Source organism: Poecile atricapillus, chromosome Z (genome assembly GCF_030490865.1).
Source record: "Poecile atricapillus isolate bPoeAtr1 chromosome Z, bPoeAtr1.hap1, whole genome shotgun sequence".
Classification (NCBI taxonomy): domain Eukaryota; kingdom Metazoa; phylum Chordata; class Aves; order Passeriformes; family Paridae; genus Poecile; species Poecile atricapillus.
Genome location: NC_081289.1, coordinates 1,651,445 through 1,666,682, shown reverse-complemented (window position 1 = coordinate 1,666,682; position 15,238 = coordinate 1,651,445). Strand labels below are relative to the sequence as shown.

Below are 15,238 nucleotides of genomic sequence, written 5' to 3'. Positions count from 1 at the left end.
CCGGGCCAGCGCCCGAGGGGACCGATGTGTGACAGCGGCCTTGTCTGGTTCTGACCCATCCAGCCACCTCGCATCCTTCTCCCGCCCTTCTCTCCTCCCCGCTCTCCTCTGTCGTTCCTTCCGGACATTTCCACGCGCAGGGAAGAGGTTCCCGTTGCCAGCGGGGCACGGGGGACGCGTCACCCGGGAAGGTTCCTGATTAAAGCTGCCATTTCTGGAGTTTCCAATGCTCTGTTGTCCCATCTCCTGCCCCGGCTGCTCCGGGGATCATCATCCCCATAGGGATTCTGAAACCTCCCCCAGCTCAGCCTTGTGGCCCTGTCCCCACCATGGCCTTCCCAAATTCCACCACGAGCTGTCCCTGCCGCAGCCACTGATCCACTGGGAAGGGAAAAGTACCAGGACAACCTCAGGAGGGATCTCCCAGATCCTCCTCCTGGGTTTTCCCTGGATTTGTCACCATCAAGCTCCCCACGGGGACACCAGGGCCACCCCACGGCCTCGGGGGGGTTTGGATCCCAGGCAGCTCCGTGGCTGCTCCGTTGGGTCCCACCACAATTCCCACCTGTCCCTTCCCACTTTCCCATGGCTCGACCTCGGTTTTCCAGCTGGTCCAGCTTCAGCTCTTCATCCACAGACCATCCGTGCTCATCCTGCTCTTTCCCGGCCCTCCCTCCTCAAAATCTTTCTCTCCACCTCCCAGCCCCGCCGAAATTCCACCTCTTCCCTCATCCCCGCATTCGGTGGGTTTGGGAGGTGGAGAGAAATTTGGGAAAGGAATCTGGGGAAGAGATTTGGTCCTTCTACCCCTGGAGATGCTCAGCAAGAGGAGGAAACGAGATCCCACCAGCCCCATCCAGGGCGTGGCCACGGGGAGGTTCCAGGTGGGACACCAAGGGACATGGAAATGTCCCGGTGGGTTGGAAATGTCCTGGAGAATCATCAGAGGGACGATGACTCCGCCCTCAGCTCCAAGGGTGCACGGGGAGGGGCTGTTCCCATGGAAATCCGCTGGAATCTTGGATTATGTGGATTTTTATAGCCCAGTGAATTCCCAGCGTTCTCATCCAGTGGGACACGGGCATTGTCCCCGTTTTCCAATCCAGGGAAACTGAGGCACGGGAAGAACAAGGTCACACCTGCTCCGTGTCCAGCTGGACACTCATCCCTCTGTGGGTTGTCCAGGTGTCCCCAGGTTTTCCAGGCTCCATTGGGACCTTGGGATGTGCCAAGGATCCTTGGAAGGAGGGACAGAGGGATTTGCTCAGAGCTGAGGGACAAATCCCCGCTTTGAGCAGAAAGTCGGGAGAGATTTTCCACTGGATCCCCAGGATCCCAGTCCAGGTTGGGAATGGCTTTTCCCCACGACCAGCCCGGCTTGGGATGCGTTCCCAGCCCTGGAGACAAGGACAACATCCCAGCCCTGTGGGAAAGGCCGGAAATCCAAAGGTCGCCTGCCTGGAGCTGCCCCTGGAGCTTCCCTCCTCTGCCCACGAAGGAAAGGAATTCCCAGGGAAGTGGGAAGGGATGAGCCCAGGGATTTGCTGGCTCCAGGCTGAGCTGAGGCAGGGACAGCTGGGAAGGAGGGATGGGGAAGGCAGGATCCTCCTTCCCAGCTGCATCCCGGCGGGAGAATCCCGCCCACACCTGGAACCCAAAGGGATCCTTCCCAAATGGATCCTTCCCAAATTAACCCTTCCCAAATGGATCCTTCCCAAATGGATCCTTCCAAAATTAACCCTTCTAAATGGATTCTTCCCAAATAACCCTTCCCAAATGGATCCTTCCCAAGTGGATCCTTCCCAAAATAACCCTTCCAAAATGGATCCTTCCCAAATTAACCCTTCCCAAATGGACCCTTCCAAATGAGCCCTTCCCAAATGGATCCTTCTCAAATGGACCCTTCCCAAATTAACCCTTCCCAAGCGGATCCCTCCCAGGCCCTACCCAGCAGGACCCGGGTGCCGGAGGGGCAGCACGGGCAGATTTCCTGAGGGAACGGGATGGGAATGGAGCCCTGGAACCTCCAGCAACGCCCCCGTGGGGCTGGGAGCACCCAGAGCTTGGGAGCGCTTGGGAAGGGCAGCATCGGTGCCTGGGGGGATTTGTGGGGTTTTGTAGGATCCAGGGGAGGATTCCAGGCAGGATTCGGCCTTTCCTGCCTTTTCTCACAGGGATGAAACCAAAACTCTGGGAATTGCAGCTGGAGCTGCTCACCCAGACCAACAAATCCTTCTGCTCCCACTGCCAGATCCCATCCAGCCCATCCCAATTCTTCTGCTCCCACTGCCGGATCCCATCCAGCCCATCCCAAATCCTTCCCACTGCCAGATCCCATCCACCTGATCCCAAATCCTTCCCACTGCCAGATCCCATCCAGCCCATCCCAAATCTTCCTCTCTGCTGGATCCCATCCAGCCAATCCCAAATCCTTCCCACTGCTGGATCCCATCCAGCCAATCCCAAATCCTTCCCACTGCCAGATCCCATCCAGCCCATCCCAAATCCTTCCCAACTACTGGATCCCATCCAGCCCATCCCAAATCCTTCCCACTGCCGGTTCCCATCCAGCCCATCCCAAATCCCCCAGGCATCCAGCTCTTCCCTGGCCTCCAGGAATCCCCTCATCCTCCTTTTCCTCCTCCACGTGCCAACACTCCAAGGTTTTTTCCCACTTTTTTCACTCCCATCGGAGCAAACCGGAGGTGCTGCAAGAGTTCACACATTCCCAAGCACAGCAGGATCCCGAATTCCATCCTGGGATCAAGGAGGATCCAGCCCCACCTGGTGAGGGACAGATTCCCAAAACACATTCCTGATATCTTGGGAATTCACATCCGTGGGGTTCTGGCTGGGAAAACCAAGGCGATTCCCAGCAGAGACCAAGGAATGGGCTGGATTTGCAGGGAATTCTGTCAGGAGCTCTGGAGCAGGGCTGTGGTGCAGGTCCACCCGGAGCCATCCCTGGTGGAATGGATCCCCTTCCCAGGATTCCTGTCCCTGCTCCTGGAATGTTCTCTCCCACCGCTGGGATGCTCCTGGCATTCCTGCCTGCTCTGGGTGGGGCTGGGAGCACTTATCCCGGGATTTCAGGAATTCCCACCAGGCAGGAGCTCCTCATGGAACCCCCCAGCACATGGACAGGAGATGGAAAATCCAGGACCCTTCCCCAAATCCCAGCCCCAGCTCCGTTGGCTGCTGGCTGGGATCTGCTCCATGTCATTCCCACAATTCCCAAGAATCTGCTTCTCCCTTGATTCTCCATCCATTCCCTTCCTGACCAGCTTTTAAGGATTTTTCCCGGGAACAGCCTCATTTCCCGCTTTCCTCAGATGATCCCAACCCTCCACCGAACCCAAGCGAGGTTTGGGACAGACCAGGAATGTCCAAGGGGACCAATCCATGAGGTTTGATCATTCCCAGGGAGCTGCTCCCACATCCTGAATCTGGAGAAAGTTTTAAAATCCCTTTTTCCGGCCTCTGGGACACCTGGTATCCATGAATTCCTTGATTTCCTCTGTTTTGCATGGAAAATAAAACCATTGTCCACCTGCAACGGGATTGGTCTCACTGGTGACTTCAGTCCTGGCTTTATCCCCTCTCCCACAGCTTTTCCAGGTTTTCCAGGACATCCCTGATCCCACATCTCTGATGGAATTTTTATCCCTGTTTCAAGGAAGGGACACTGAGGGATGGAAGAGCCCCCTCATTCCCTCTGGAAGTGGGATCCAGCTCCATGGGGAAGGATTTGGCTTTTCATTATCCATGGTTTGGGGTCAGGGTTCCTCCCTGGAATTCAAAATTCAGGAATATTCGGGTTCAAGGAGCTGGAGCTGCCCTGGAGCTGGGACAGTCCAAATTTTCATGGATCCAATGCTGGAAGAACCATCCCATGATCCCAACCCAGGAGCCTCATCCAGCAAATCCTGTCCATCCCAAGGAATTCCAACATTGTGGAAAATGAGGGTGGAAGGCAAAAATCCCATTCCCAGCCCTGAAGGTTGCGAGGGAAGTTTGGAAAATGAGCCACCACCAAACAATCCTGGGAGAGCATCATTCCCGCAATTCCTGCACGATCCGGGGGGGTTTTGGGATCTTCTGGACCTGTTCAGGTGTGGTGCTCCCACTTCCAGCCGGGTGGATTCCACAAAGGGCAAATTTGGAGGAATCCCAAGAATATCTTGGAGGAATCCCAAGAATATCTTGGAGGAATCCCAATATTCCGTGGGTGCTGGCTGGATCCTAGATCCACGATATCCACATTCCCGCTGATCCGAGCTCCCGGGAGAGGAGGGCAGAGCTGGAATTGTCTCTTCCCAAAGCTCCCGGAGCTCTGCCCTGTCCTCTGCTGGAGCATCACTTGGAATTAAAGAGGCTTTTCCCAGCTCCTGAACCTGCTGGGAGGCTGGAAGGAGGCACGGAAAAACCTCATTCCCGCTCCTGGGAATGCTCCAAGGAAAAGGGCAGCTGGAGGTGAGGCAGCTCCCGGGATTTCCCACCTCGGTGACCTCCAGGAGCTCCGGTGAGGAACAGCACAGGGAAATTGGGATTGAAATCCAATCAATCAAGAATTGAAGGGCTGGCTCTGTTAATCATTCCCGAGCCAGCCCTTCAATTCCAGCCCAATCCAGATTTATTTCCTTGGATTTTTCCTTTTTTTTTTTTTCCCTGCCCAGCTGCTTTTCTTGGATCCAGTCACGGCACGCGGGGAGTCCCCGGAGGAGGAGGAACAACCCTGCTGGAATCCAGGGAAAAGCAGAGGTCAGGCTCAATCCCCTTTTCCAGCTCCTCTGCAGCTTCCAGGGATTCTTGCATCACGTCTGGGAGCAGCCAGCCGGCAGCAGGAGAGGGAAGGAATTTTTCCAGGGAGACAGGGAGCTCGGACAGGGTTTTATAGGAGTCTGACAGAGCCAAAGCGCTGGAATTCCCATCTCAATTCCAGTTAAATTTCCAGCCCTGGCAGCAGGATGGGGATTGCTTTAGCAGGAACGAGTGGTTTAAGGATTCCTTAGGGAAAAGTATGGAAAAAAGGGGATTTAACCTAAAAGCCAAAGCGTGACAAAGCTCCTTGGCAAAGCTCGCCCTGCAGCTTTTACTGGATGGGTAAAGCTGAGGGAAAAATCCAAATAAAACCTGGATTTGAGCAATCTGAAAGTAAAAATAAACAAAAATGAGCTGTGTGGAGGTTGGGAATGGATAAAAGGAATAAGGGAGATCTTCCCATGTGGAATCCCGAGGTCTGGAGGGGGCCCCTTCATCCACAGTTTAAAGGTTTAAACCTTTCAATTAAAAAATTAAATTCAAATTAAAAGCACTTAATTAAGGGCCTAATTAAAACGATTTAACGGAAGATTCCGTAGAATCGACCACGGGCGTGAAGCCATTCACTCCGTGCCTTAATTTTATTTAGGAATATAAATATTCCTGTTTATTTACCATGAGAAAAACGGGATTGGGAATGGGGGGTGGGCTGGGACAGGGATGGGAACATTCCCACAGGCTGGAATGTTGTGGGAGCAGCTTTGCCATTCCCGGGTAGGGAAAATAAAGGTGAAGTGGCTCAATGAGGATTCACCTCTTGTGGGGAGAACTGGGGGTTCCAGCTCCCCCCAAAACTCCGGGATTTTCCCCAAAATCCCTCTCCTCCATCCAAGAGACACCTCCCCTTCCTTGTTCCCGTTCCTGGCTGGATCTGGAATCTCCTCAGGGGACAATCAGGGCTTTGGGGTGACAACTTTGGGGTGGCTCAAGGGACCTGGACCTCTTCAGGGGCCACCTCCAACCTGGTCCTGCCAGCCCTGGACTTTCAGGGCCACCAAAGAGTTCCTGGGATGCTTCCACCTCGCTCTCCCACGTGCCAGACACAGCTCCCCTCCCCTCTCCCCATTCCTGGCTGGATTTCCCTGTCTTGGGAATATTTCCCAAATCCTCAGCACTGCCCCAACCCCCAGGATTTGCTCAGGCAACACCTGAGCTTCACCAGGTGAGGAGGAGGGGAGGTGGGCAGGAGGCCAAACCCCACCAAGAAGTGCTCCCCACTCCTCCAAAGGGATTCCCTGATCCCAGACATGGAATTCCCTCAGCAGCATCCATATCCAGACAGAAATTCCCACAGGAAATAGGACATTTCCCCCACGGCACTAATTAGGCTTGATGACTCTCTAATCAGGACACCCTGATCAGCATTTGCTCTTCCCCTCAGGACATCTGCGAGCCGGAACCTCCCAAAAAAAAATAAAACAAACCACCCTGGGTGAATCCAAGGAATTCCAAGCCAAAAAAAAAAAACCACCACACCCCCACCCTCCCCCGTTTTTATTCATATACAAAAAGCCACGGAAGTTTACAGGTGCGTTTCTAATTCCAAAGTGCTTTTACAAGAAAAAGCCAGAGCGAGAGTTTGCCATTCCAGCCAAAGCAGGCGGCTCGCGACATTCCCTGGATGAGGAGCCGGGATCTCCCGGCTAGGCGGGATGTCAGGCCTGACTCAGCAGGGAACAGCAGCGGGATAAAGCTCAAGACACCCAGGCCACAGAGCAGCTCTGCGAGCCCAAACTACGCAAGCAGGGGAGGTTTCATACATCAAACACGGCATCGAGGTCTGGGCCGGTCCTTCGGAACCCTCCAGGCCCTCAGGAAGTCGGGACAGAAGTTTGGATTCCAGCCCAGGTGGAGACCAGGCCGCAGTTTGTCAATACTCATCCTCATCGCCCTCCTCCTCCTCTCCGTCCCCCGAGTCCCTTCCGACCTCCTCGTAATCCTTCTCCAGAGCCGCCAGGTCCTCCCTGGCCTCGGAGAACTCGCCCTCCTCCATGCCCTCCCCCACGTACCAGTGCACGAAGGCGCGCTTGGCGTACATCAGGTCGAACTTGTGGTCCAGGCGGGCCCAGGCCTCGGCGATGGCCGTGGTGTTGCTCAGCATGCAGACGGCGCGCTGCACCTTGGCCAGGTCGCCGCCGGGCACCACGGTGGGCGGCTGGTAGTTGATGCCCACCTTGAAACCGGTGGGGCACCAATCCACGAACTGGATGGAGCGGCGCGTCTTGATGGCGGCGATGGCGGCGTTGACGTCCTTGGGGACGACGTCGCCGCGGTAGAGCAGGCAGCACGCCATGTACTTGCCGCGGCGAGGGTCGCACTTGACCATCTGGTTGGAGAACTCGAAGCAGGCGTTGGTGATCTCCGGCACGGAGAGCTGCTCGTGGTAGGCCTTCTCGGCCGAGACGATGGGCGCGTAGGTGGTGAGCGGGAAGTGGATGCGCGGGTAGGGCACCAGGTTGGTCTGGAACTCGATGAGGTCCACGTTGAGGGCGCCGTTGAAGCGCAGCGAGGCGGTGACCGAGGACACGATCTGCCCGATCAGGCGGTTCAGGTTGGTGTAGGTGGGCCGCTCGATGTCCAGGTTGCGGTGGCAGATGTCGTAGATGGCCTCGTTGTCCACCATGAAGGAGCAGTCCGAGTGCTCCAGCGTGGTGTGCGTGGTCAGGATGGAGTTGTAGGGCTCCACCACGGCCGTGGACACCTGCGGGGCCGGGTAGACCGAGAATTCCAGCTTGGATTTCTTGCTGTACTCCACGGAGAGCCGCTCCATGAGGAGTGAGGTGAAGCCGGAGCCGGTGCCTCCTCCGAAGCTGTGGAAGACCAGGAAGCCTTGGAGGCCACTGCACTGGTCAGCCTGCAGCAAAACACCGGATATTTATCCCAAGGACCGGAAAACCATCCCAAGAATATTAGATATTGATCCCTGTAAGGACTGGGATAACTATCCCAAGAATACTGGGATAACCATCCCAATAATGGATATTTATCCTTGTAAGGTCTGGGATAATTATCCCAAGAAAACAGATATTTATCCCTTTAAGGACTGGAATATAATTATTATATCCCAAGAATATTAGGTATTTATCCATTTAAGGACTGGAACAACTATCCCAAGAATATTGGATATTTATCCCTGTAAGAACTGGGATAACTATCCCAATAATGGATATTTATCCATTTAAAGATATCCCAATAATGGATATTTATCCATTTAAAGATATCCCAATAATGGATATTTATCCTTTTAAAGACTGGAATAACCATCACAATAATGGATATTTATCCATTTAAAGATATCCCAAGAATGGATATTTATCCATTTAAAGAGATCTCAATAATGGATATTTATCCATTTAAAGACTGGAATAATTATCCCAAGTAATACAGCACAAACTTCTGCTTGGAGCACTCCCCAAGCACCTTAAGCCCAGTTTTAACATCAATCCTCTCCTTTTAGGACAAACACACAAATCCAGGGGTTCTCCCAATCCCCAGATCCCAACAGCAGCAACAACCCTTGGACCTCACCAAAACACAGCTTCTCATTTAAGACTTTTTGTCTTTTTTGTCTACCCCAAACTCCCAAACACCCAAAACGGCGTCGTTTGAACCCAAAGGGTTTTCCCCTCACCATTTTCCGGATCCTGCTGAGCACGGTGTCGATGATCTCCTTGCCGATGGTGTAGTGGCCGCGGGCGTAGTTGTTGGCGGCGTCCTCCTTGCCGCTGATGAGCTGCTCCGGGTGGAAGAGCCCGTGGTAGGTCCCGGTCCTGATCTCATCTGAGAAATCAGGGAGAACAAAACACCCCAAGGAAGGGTGAAAAATCCATGGAATGGCACGGCACGGTTAGGAAAGGGTTGTGGGAATGACGGGAGGGGGAGGGATAAATTCCCGTAGGTGAGGTCCTACCAGAAGTGCATCTTCACCCTGCACCTGTCCTGGAATCCTAAATTAATCTGGTTTAATGAGTTAGGACAGCACAGTTCCAGAGTTTTTTGTGGGATTGGTTACCACAGGCAGCTTGGAGGAGAAGTCTGGAAGCTTCTTTATCCTCTCCAGCACGGAAGGGACAGGGACAAATCCCCTCCAGTGCTGACATTTCCACCTGATCCCGCTCCAGAGGGTTTTTAAATCCACTCCATCCCAACACTCCCTCTGGAAAAGGGAAACAGGGAATTTTACACATCCTAGGGATCAGGATTCCAGCTGGAAATCACTCCCTCTGGAAAAGGGAAACAGGGAATTTTACACATCCTAGGGATCAGGATTCCAGCTGGAAATGCACTCCCTCTGGAAAAGGGAAACAGGGAATTTTACACATCCTGGGGATTGGGATTCCAGCTGGAAATGTGCTCCCTCTGGAAAAGGGAAACAGGGAATTTTACACATCCTGGGGATTGGGATTCCAGATGGGAATCGCTCCCTCTGGAAAAGGGAAACAGGGAAGTTGACACATTCCGTCATCTCCTGGCTCGCTCATCAAGTTCTCCACTTTACACCTCAATGAGGTGTCTGAAAATGAAGCAGAACCCAAACAAGAGTCTGCAATCCTTTAATTAGAGCTAATGAGTCACATCCCAGATGGAAAGATAGGAGGAGAAGCCCGGAAGGCAGGAGCAGGTGGTTGGATTTGGAGTCACCTCCAAAAAAAAAATAAATTGTTATTTTCTAGGAAGACACCTCAAATTGAAACACCCAGAGATCCCTGAGGGAGCTGGAAGGGGAAGTGGGAATCTTTGGGAATCCACCAGGTTGGAAAAGATCTCCAAGGTCAAGGTGGCCCACCAGGACATGCAGGTCCCACAAACACCCGGAGATTCCTGAGGCAGATGGAAGGGGAAGAGGAAATCTTTGGGAATCCATCAGGTTGGAAAGATCTCCAAGGTCAAGGTGGCCCACCAGGACAGGCAGGTCCCACAAACACCTGGAGATCCCTGAGGGAATTGGGAATCTTGGAATCCATCAGGTTGGAAAAGATCTCCAAGATCAAGATGGACATCCAGGACAGGCAGGTCCCACAAACACCTGGAGATCCCTGAGGGAATTGGGAATCTTGGAATCCATCAGGTTGGAAAAGATCTCCAAGATCAAGATGGACATCCAGGACAGGCAGGTCCCACAAACACCTGGAGATCCCTGAGGGAAATGGGAATCTTGGAATCCATCAGGTTGGAAAGATCTCCAAGGTCAAGGTGGCCCACAAGGAACGCCACGGGATGTCTGGCACCCCTCTCTGTGGGCAGCATCCGAACCAGATGTGCCACATCTGCCCATGGAGGGTGGAATTCAGGCCGGGACCACCACGGCCGGCAAACCTGGATCGTTTTCCACCCGCTGGAGGTGCCAAAAGGAGGGAACAACTCAACGACAACCCCGCGTTTGGCCACTCCAGGTCCCTTTGGAAGCGTGAATTCCGCCTGCTTCCGATGGCTGGGGGCGTTTAACCACAGCAGAGGAGCAGGAGCAACGGGATCCCGCGGAAAACGGGTCGGGAATTAGGGATAAAGACGGCTCAGGGGCAAAATCTGGGTTTTACCAATGACAGTGGGCTCCAGGTCTATGAACACCGCCCGGGGCACGTGTTTGCCAGAAGCTGTCTCACAGAAGAAGGTCTCGAAGGAGGAATCCACCTGCTCGGAGTTGGGATCCATGGATTTCACCTGCTTGGAGCCGGGAATGGTCCCGTCGGCCTGGATGCCGTGCTCCAGGCAGTAGAGCTCCCAGCAGGCATTGCCCATCTGCACTCCGGCCTGCCCGATGTGGATGGAAATGCACTCCCTCTGGAAAAGGGAAACAGGGAATTTTACACATCCTGGGGATTGGGATTCCAGCTGGGAATCACTCCCTCTGGAAAAGGGAAATGGGATTTTACACGATTGGAATTCCAGCTGGAAATGCACTCACTCCCTCTGGAAAAGGGAAACAGGGAATTTTACACATCCTGGGGATTGGGATTCCAGATGGAAATCACTCCCTCCCTCTGGAAAAGGGAAACAGGGAATTTTACACATCCTGGGGATTGGGATTCCAGATGGAAATCACTCCCTCTGGAAAAGGGAAACAGGGAACTTGACACATCCTGTGGATCAGGATCAGGAGTTCCAGCCCCCATGGCTCTCCCTGGAGCCATCCTGGGGATGATGAGGGAAACAGGCGGCATCCGCCCATTGTGGGAGCTGGAGCCGGGATCAACCTGGGATCAACCCGGGATCAACCCGGGATCTGCTGTGCTGGACACAGCATTCCTGGGAAAGGCTCTCCCAGGGCAGGGAAGGAGGAAGGAAGGAGCTGCTGGCTCCAAGCTGGGGCAGCTCCAATCCCAACGGGACATCCCAGCGGCTCCAGGCTCTTGATCCCGGAAAAAAAAGCTCAGGGAGAAGCCAAGCTTGGAAAACCTGAGCCAAGCTGGAGTCCCAGCAGGAAAGAGGCCGGAGAAAACAGGGATCACCCCATGGCAGAGCAAGGCCAGGCTGAGTCCCAGGAGCGGCTCCAAGCCCGGATTTATCCAGGTCATCTCCAGCAGCCTGGGATTCCAGGGAAGCTCCGCAGGGACCGGCGTCTCCTGGAGGTTCCTGGGGCATTTTTGCTGGTGGCGCTTCCCTGGGGAATTGGCACCTGCTGCTTCCACCACGCCAAGATCAAAGCCAAGGCAGAGCCTCCTGGCCCGGATCCCGAGCCCAGAATCCCAATTATTGCCGTGCCTGGCACAGGGCAGAGCTGCTTCCCAAGGGATCCCTGGGAAAGGCAGCTGATCCCACCTGGAAAGGACAATGCAGCTGATCCCATTATCTGGGACATCCATGGGAAGTTGGGCTCACGTCCCGCCTCACCAAGCCAGGTCTCCACAGATAAGCCCGGCTTAGAGAGGGGCGGTGGGAACAGCGGATCCCAAATTTCCAGGGAAGCCCACGAGCACCCAAAGTGCCCAGGAGTCTCCAGAAGATTCCAGCTGGACATCCCAGGGCACCAACCGCTCGTGGCAGGGAAATGATCCCATGAAACTTCTCCATCTCATTCCCCAAGCACGGATGGGCCGATTTTCCCATCCCTCAAGCAGCTCCAGAGGCCACCAGGACGGGATCGTTCCTGGGACACCGGGACACCGACCCAGAGCTGCCGAAACAGCCCCAAATCCCTGGCGGGGCCGAGCCCCAGCTCTGCGGGGTGGGGAGGCTGCTGGGATCAGGGATTGTTGGGATGGGGAGCTGCTGGGATCAGGGATTCTCAGGATCAGGAGCTGCTGGGAACAGGGATTGTCAGGATCAGGAGCTGCTGGGATCGGGGATTGTCGGGATCAGGAGCTGCTGGGATCAGGGATTCTCAGGATCGGTAGCTGCTGGGATCAGGGATTGTTGGGATTAGGAGCAGCTGGGATCAGGGATTGTCGGGATCAGGAGCTGCTGGGATCAGGGATTGTTGGGATTGGGAGCCGTTGGGACCAGGGATTATTGGGATCAGGGAATTGGTGGGATAAGAAGTTGCTGGGATCAGGGATTGTTGGGATCAAGGATTGTCAGGATAAGGAGCTGCTGGGATCCCATTCCTGCTGGGATCAGGGATTGTCAGGATCCTATTCCTGCTGGGATCAGGGATTGTCAGAATGAAGGACCATCGGGATCCCCTCCTGCCAGGATCAGGGATTGCTGGGATCAGGGATGGCTGGGATCCGCTCCTGCTGGCATCAGGGACTGTCGGGATCCCATTCCTGCTGGGATCAGGGATTACCAGAATCAGGGATTACTGGAGTCAGGGATTACCAGGATCAGGGATTACCAGGATTCCCTCCTGCTGGGATCAGGGACTGTCGGGATCAGGGATTACTGGGATTCCCTGCTGCTGGGATCAGGGACTGTCGGGATCAGGGATTACTGGGATTCCCTGCTGCTGGGATCAGGGATTACCGGGATCAGGGATCACCGGGATCAGGGATCACCGGGATCCGCTCCCTCTGGCCCAGCTGCCGAGTCGCTATGCGGGCAATGCCAGCCCAGCCCTCTCGGCAGTGTGGTTCCAATCATTCCCCATCCCGGCTCCCCGAGCTTCCCAGCGCTTCCCGGGACAGCTGCTCCGCTCCCAAATCCCCGCTGCCAGCACCTGCTGCACCGGGAGCGCTGGAATTCGCTGGAACCTCGCTCAGGGAGCGAGAACAAAGGCAAGCAAAAACGAAATGTAAAAACCAGGAGCTGCTGGAAGGGAAAAATCGCAGCGGTTTATCAGAGGTTTTCCCCTCCTCTAAAATATTCCAGAGGTTTTGGGGGTTTTTTTGGGATCTTCCCAATATTTGCATCCAGCAGAAATGCCTTTTCCAGACTCTGGCTATAGGCAGCCTATTGTTGTCCAGCTGATTTTTCCCACTGGGAAATATCCCACCACGTAAATATTTAACACTTTTCTAGCCAGGCCAGACCAGAAATCCGCAGATTAAAGGGAAAAGTTCAAAGCCAAATCCCTGGGAGCCGCTTTGAAGTTTTCTCCCATTTGCAACCGGATTTTTCCAAGTTGCTCCTTTGCATCCACCAAAAAAAAAAAAAAATTAAAAAAAAAAAAAAAAAGTGCCAGTTGGGATCCTCTTTCCCAAAAAGTTTGAGGAATAATCAGGATTTCAGATTTTTTTTTTTTTTTTTTTTTTTTTTTTAATTCAGTTTTCCAGCTGCAAACATTCTGGAGCAGGGAATTCCATGGAGAAAAAAAAAAACTCCATGGGAAAGGGGGATTTTTTTATCCATTTAATTTCTAATCCCAAGGGTTTAGAGCAGACAAAGGCAACATGGCAGCTCATTCCTATGGAAAAAAAAAAAAATTACATCCCTAAAGGTTGTGCTCGTTGCAGCACATCGGGAAGGTGAAAATTTGGGGGAAAGGGATCAAAAAATTCAATTTTTATCCATAATTTATGAATTGGGAGTTGAGGAAAAATATGGTCCTACACACACACAGAGCAAAAAAAAAAAAAAAAAGTTTAAAAAAATTAAAATCCCAACTTTTCAAGAACTTTCCAAGTCTCCAGACCCCACCTCAGGAGCTGCAAACTCCGAAGGGAAAAGCCCCAAGAGGCCACTCCAAGAATTCCAAGCACATCCCTCATTTTTCCCTTATAAGGAGCAAACCCCGAATCAATAACCCAGAAGGTAACGAGCGATTCCAACCGAGCTGCTGGAAATTCAAATCCCCGGGAGGAAAAGAGGGAGGAAAAGAGGGAATTTTTGAGCTCTGAAAATTTGGGAGGGGGGGGGGAAAAAAATAAAATAAAATTTTAAAAAAAATTTAAAATAATAATAAAAAAAAAAAGTGGGAAATATTGGAAACTTAACGCTCTTACCATGGTGAGGCTGAGTAAGATCTGAGCAAAGCAGCTGCTGCCTCTGCCTCTCCCTGCAACTTTATAGCCCAGGAAATCCTGACTCCACCTGAATTTAAAGTTTCTCCAAGCTTAAAGGAGCAGAGCTCCTTTTCCTTCCATCCCAAAAAAAAAAAAAAAAATCGGGATCTAATCCCGCCCAGCTTGCAGGATTTCCCCGATTAAAGGCGGCGTAATGGGAGTTTTTTTTGCTTTTTTAAAATTATTTTAAAGGGGGATAAAAGTTGATTTTTTTTTTTTAAGTGTGGGGTTGGTTAAAAAGAATTAAAAGAAAGGAGGAAAAGCTGGAAAAGTTTTGTGTGTTCCCACATAATTCACTTTATCCAGCGGGAATAATCCGCCTTTATCATTTTTCACGGTACTGCAGCTGATATTCTTAATTTTGTTAATTTTTAGACAAAATCCTGCGATTTTGGTCTTTCCCCCACCATTTTATCCACGATTTCATGGGAATCTGCTGGGATTTGCACCTCTGGGATGCTCAGGTGGAGGCTCAGCTCCTCTGGATTCCTTAAGGATTCATTTTTTCCCTCCTGCTGAGGATTGGGAAGCAATTTTGACCCCATTCCCGTGGGATTTTCCAGACTTTTTTTCCTAATTCCCTTCTTTCCCTCTTCATCTCCCATTAAAAATTCCCAAATTTTCCTTGATGGGTCCACAATCCCGGCAGGTTCTCCAGGATTGGGGGAGACAAGGATATCCCAAATGGGATCGGGATAAGGAATTTTTCCCTCTGTTCAGCATTTTTGGGATCTTCTTTTCTTCCTGGGTCCGGTTTGGGCTTCCCAGTATAAAACCCACACCAGTAAACCAGAGCAAATCCAGGGATTTGGTTGGATTTGGAGCAGGGAATGTGGGAGGATGGGATTTGATCCTTGTGAAGAGGAATTCGGAGAGAGTTTGGAGGAGGAATGTGAAGATTTGGGGAATTTTTATCCTTGGATGTATCCCAAACCTTTCCTGATTTTAGTGGTTTATTCACTAAATCACCTTTTGGGCAACACCAAATCCAAAATTTTGTTGTTTTTTTTTTTTTCCATGGGAAATGAGAAGGAAAA

At 52.5% G+C, this 15,238-nt stretch overlaps 1 protein-coding gene across 1 annotated transcript; it reads right to left on the bottom strand.

Annotated features, from left to right (window-relative positions):
• Positions 1-6,672: 6,672 nt before the first annotated feature.
• Positions 6,673-14,169, bottom strand: LOC131572782 (tubulin alpha-3 chain-like). The gene is made up of 4 exons (XM_058826129.1): positions 14,142-14,169; positions 10,359-10,602; positions 8,453-8,601; positions 6,673-7,675 (listed from the first exon to the last, which is right to left on the bottom strand). The coding sequence occupies exons 1-4, from the start codon at positions 14,142-14,144 to the stop codon at positions 6,692-6,694; spliced, it is 1,380 nt and encodes a 459-aa protein (XP_058682112.1). The 5' UTR covers positions 14,145-14,169; the 3' UTR covers positions 6,673-6,691.
• Positions 14,170-15,238: the final 1,069 nt, after the last annotated feature.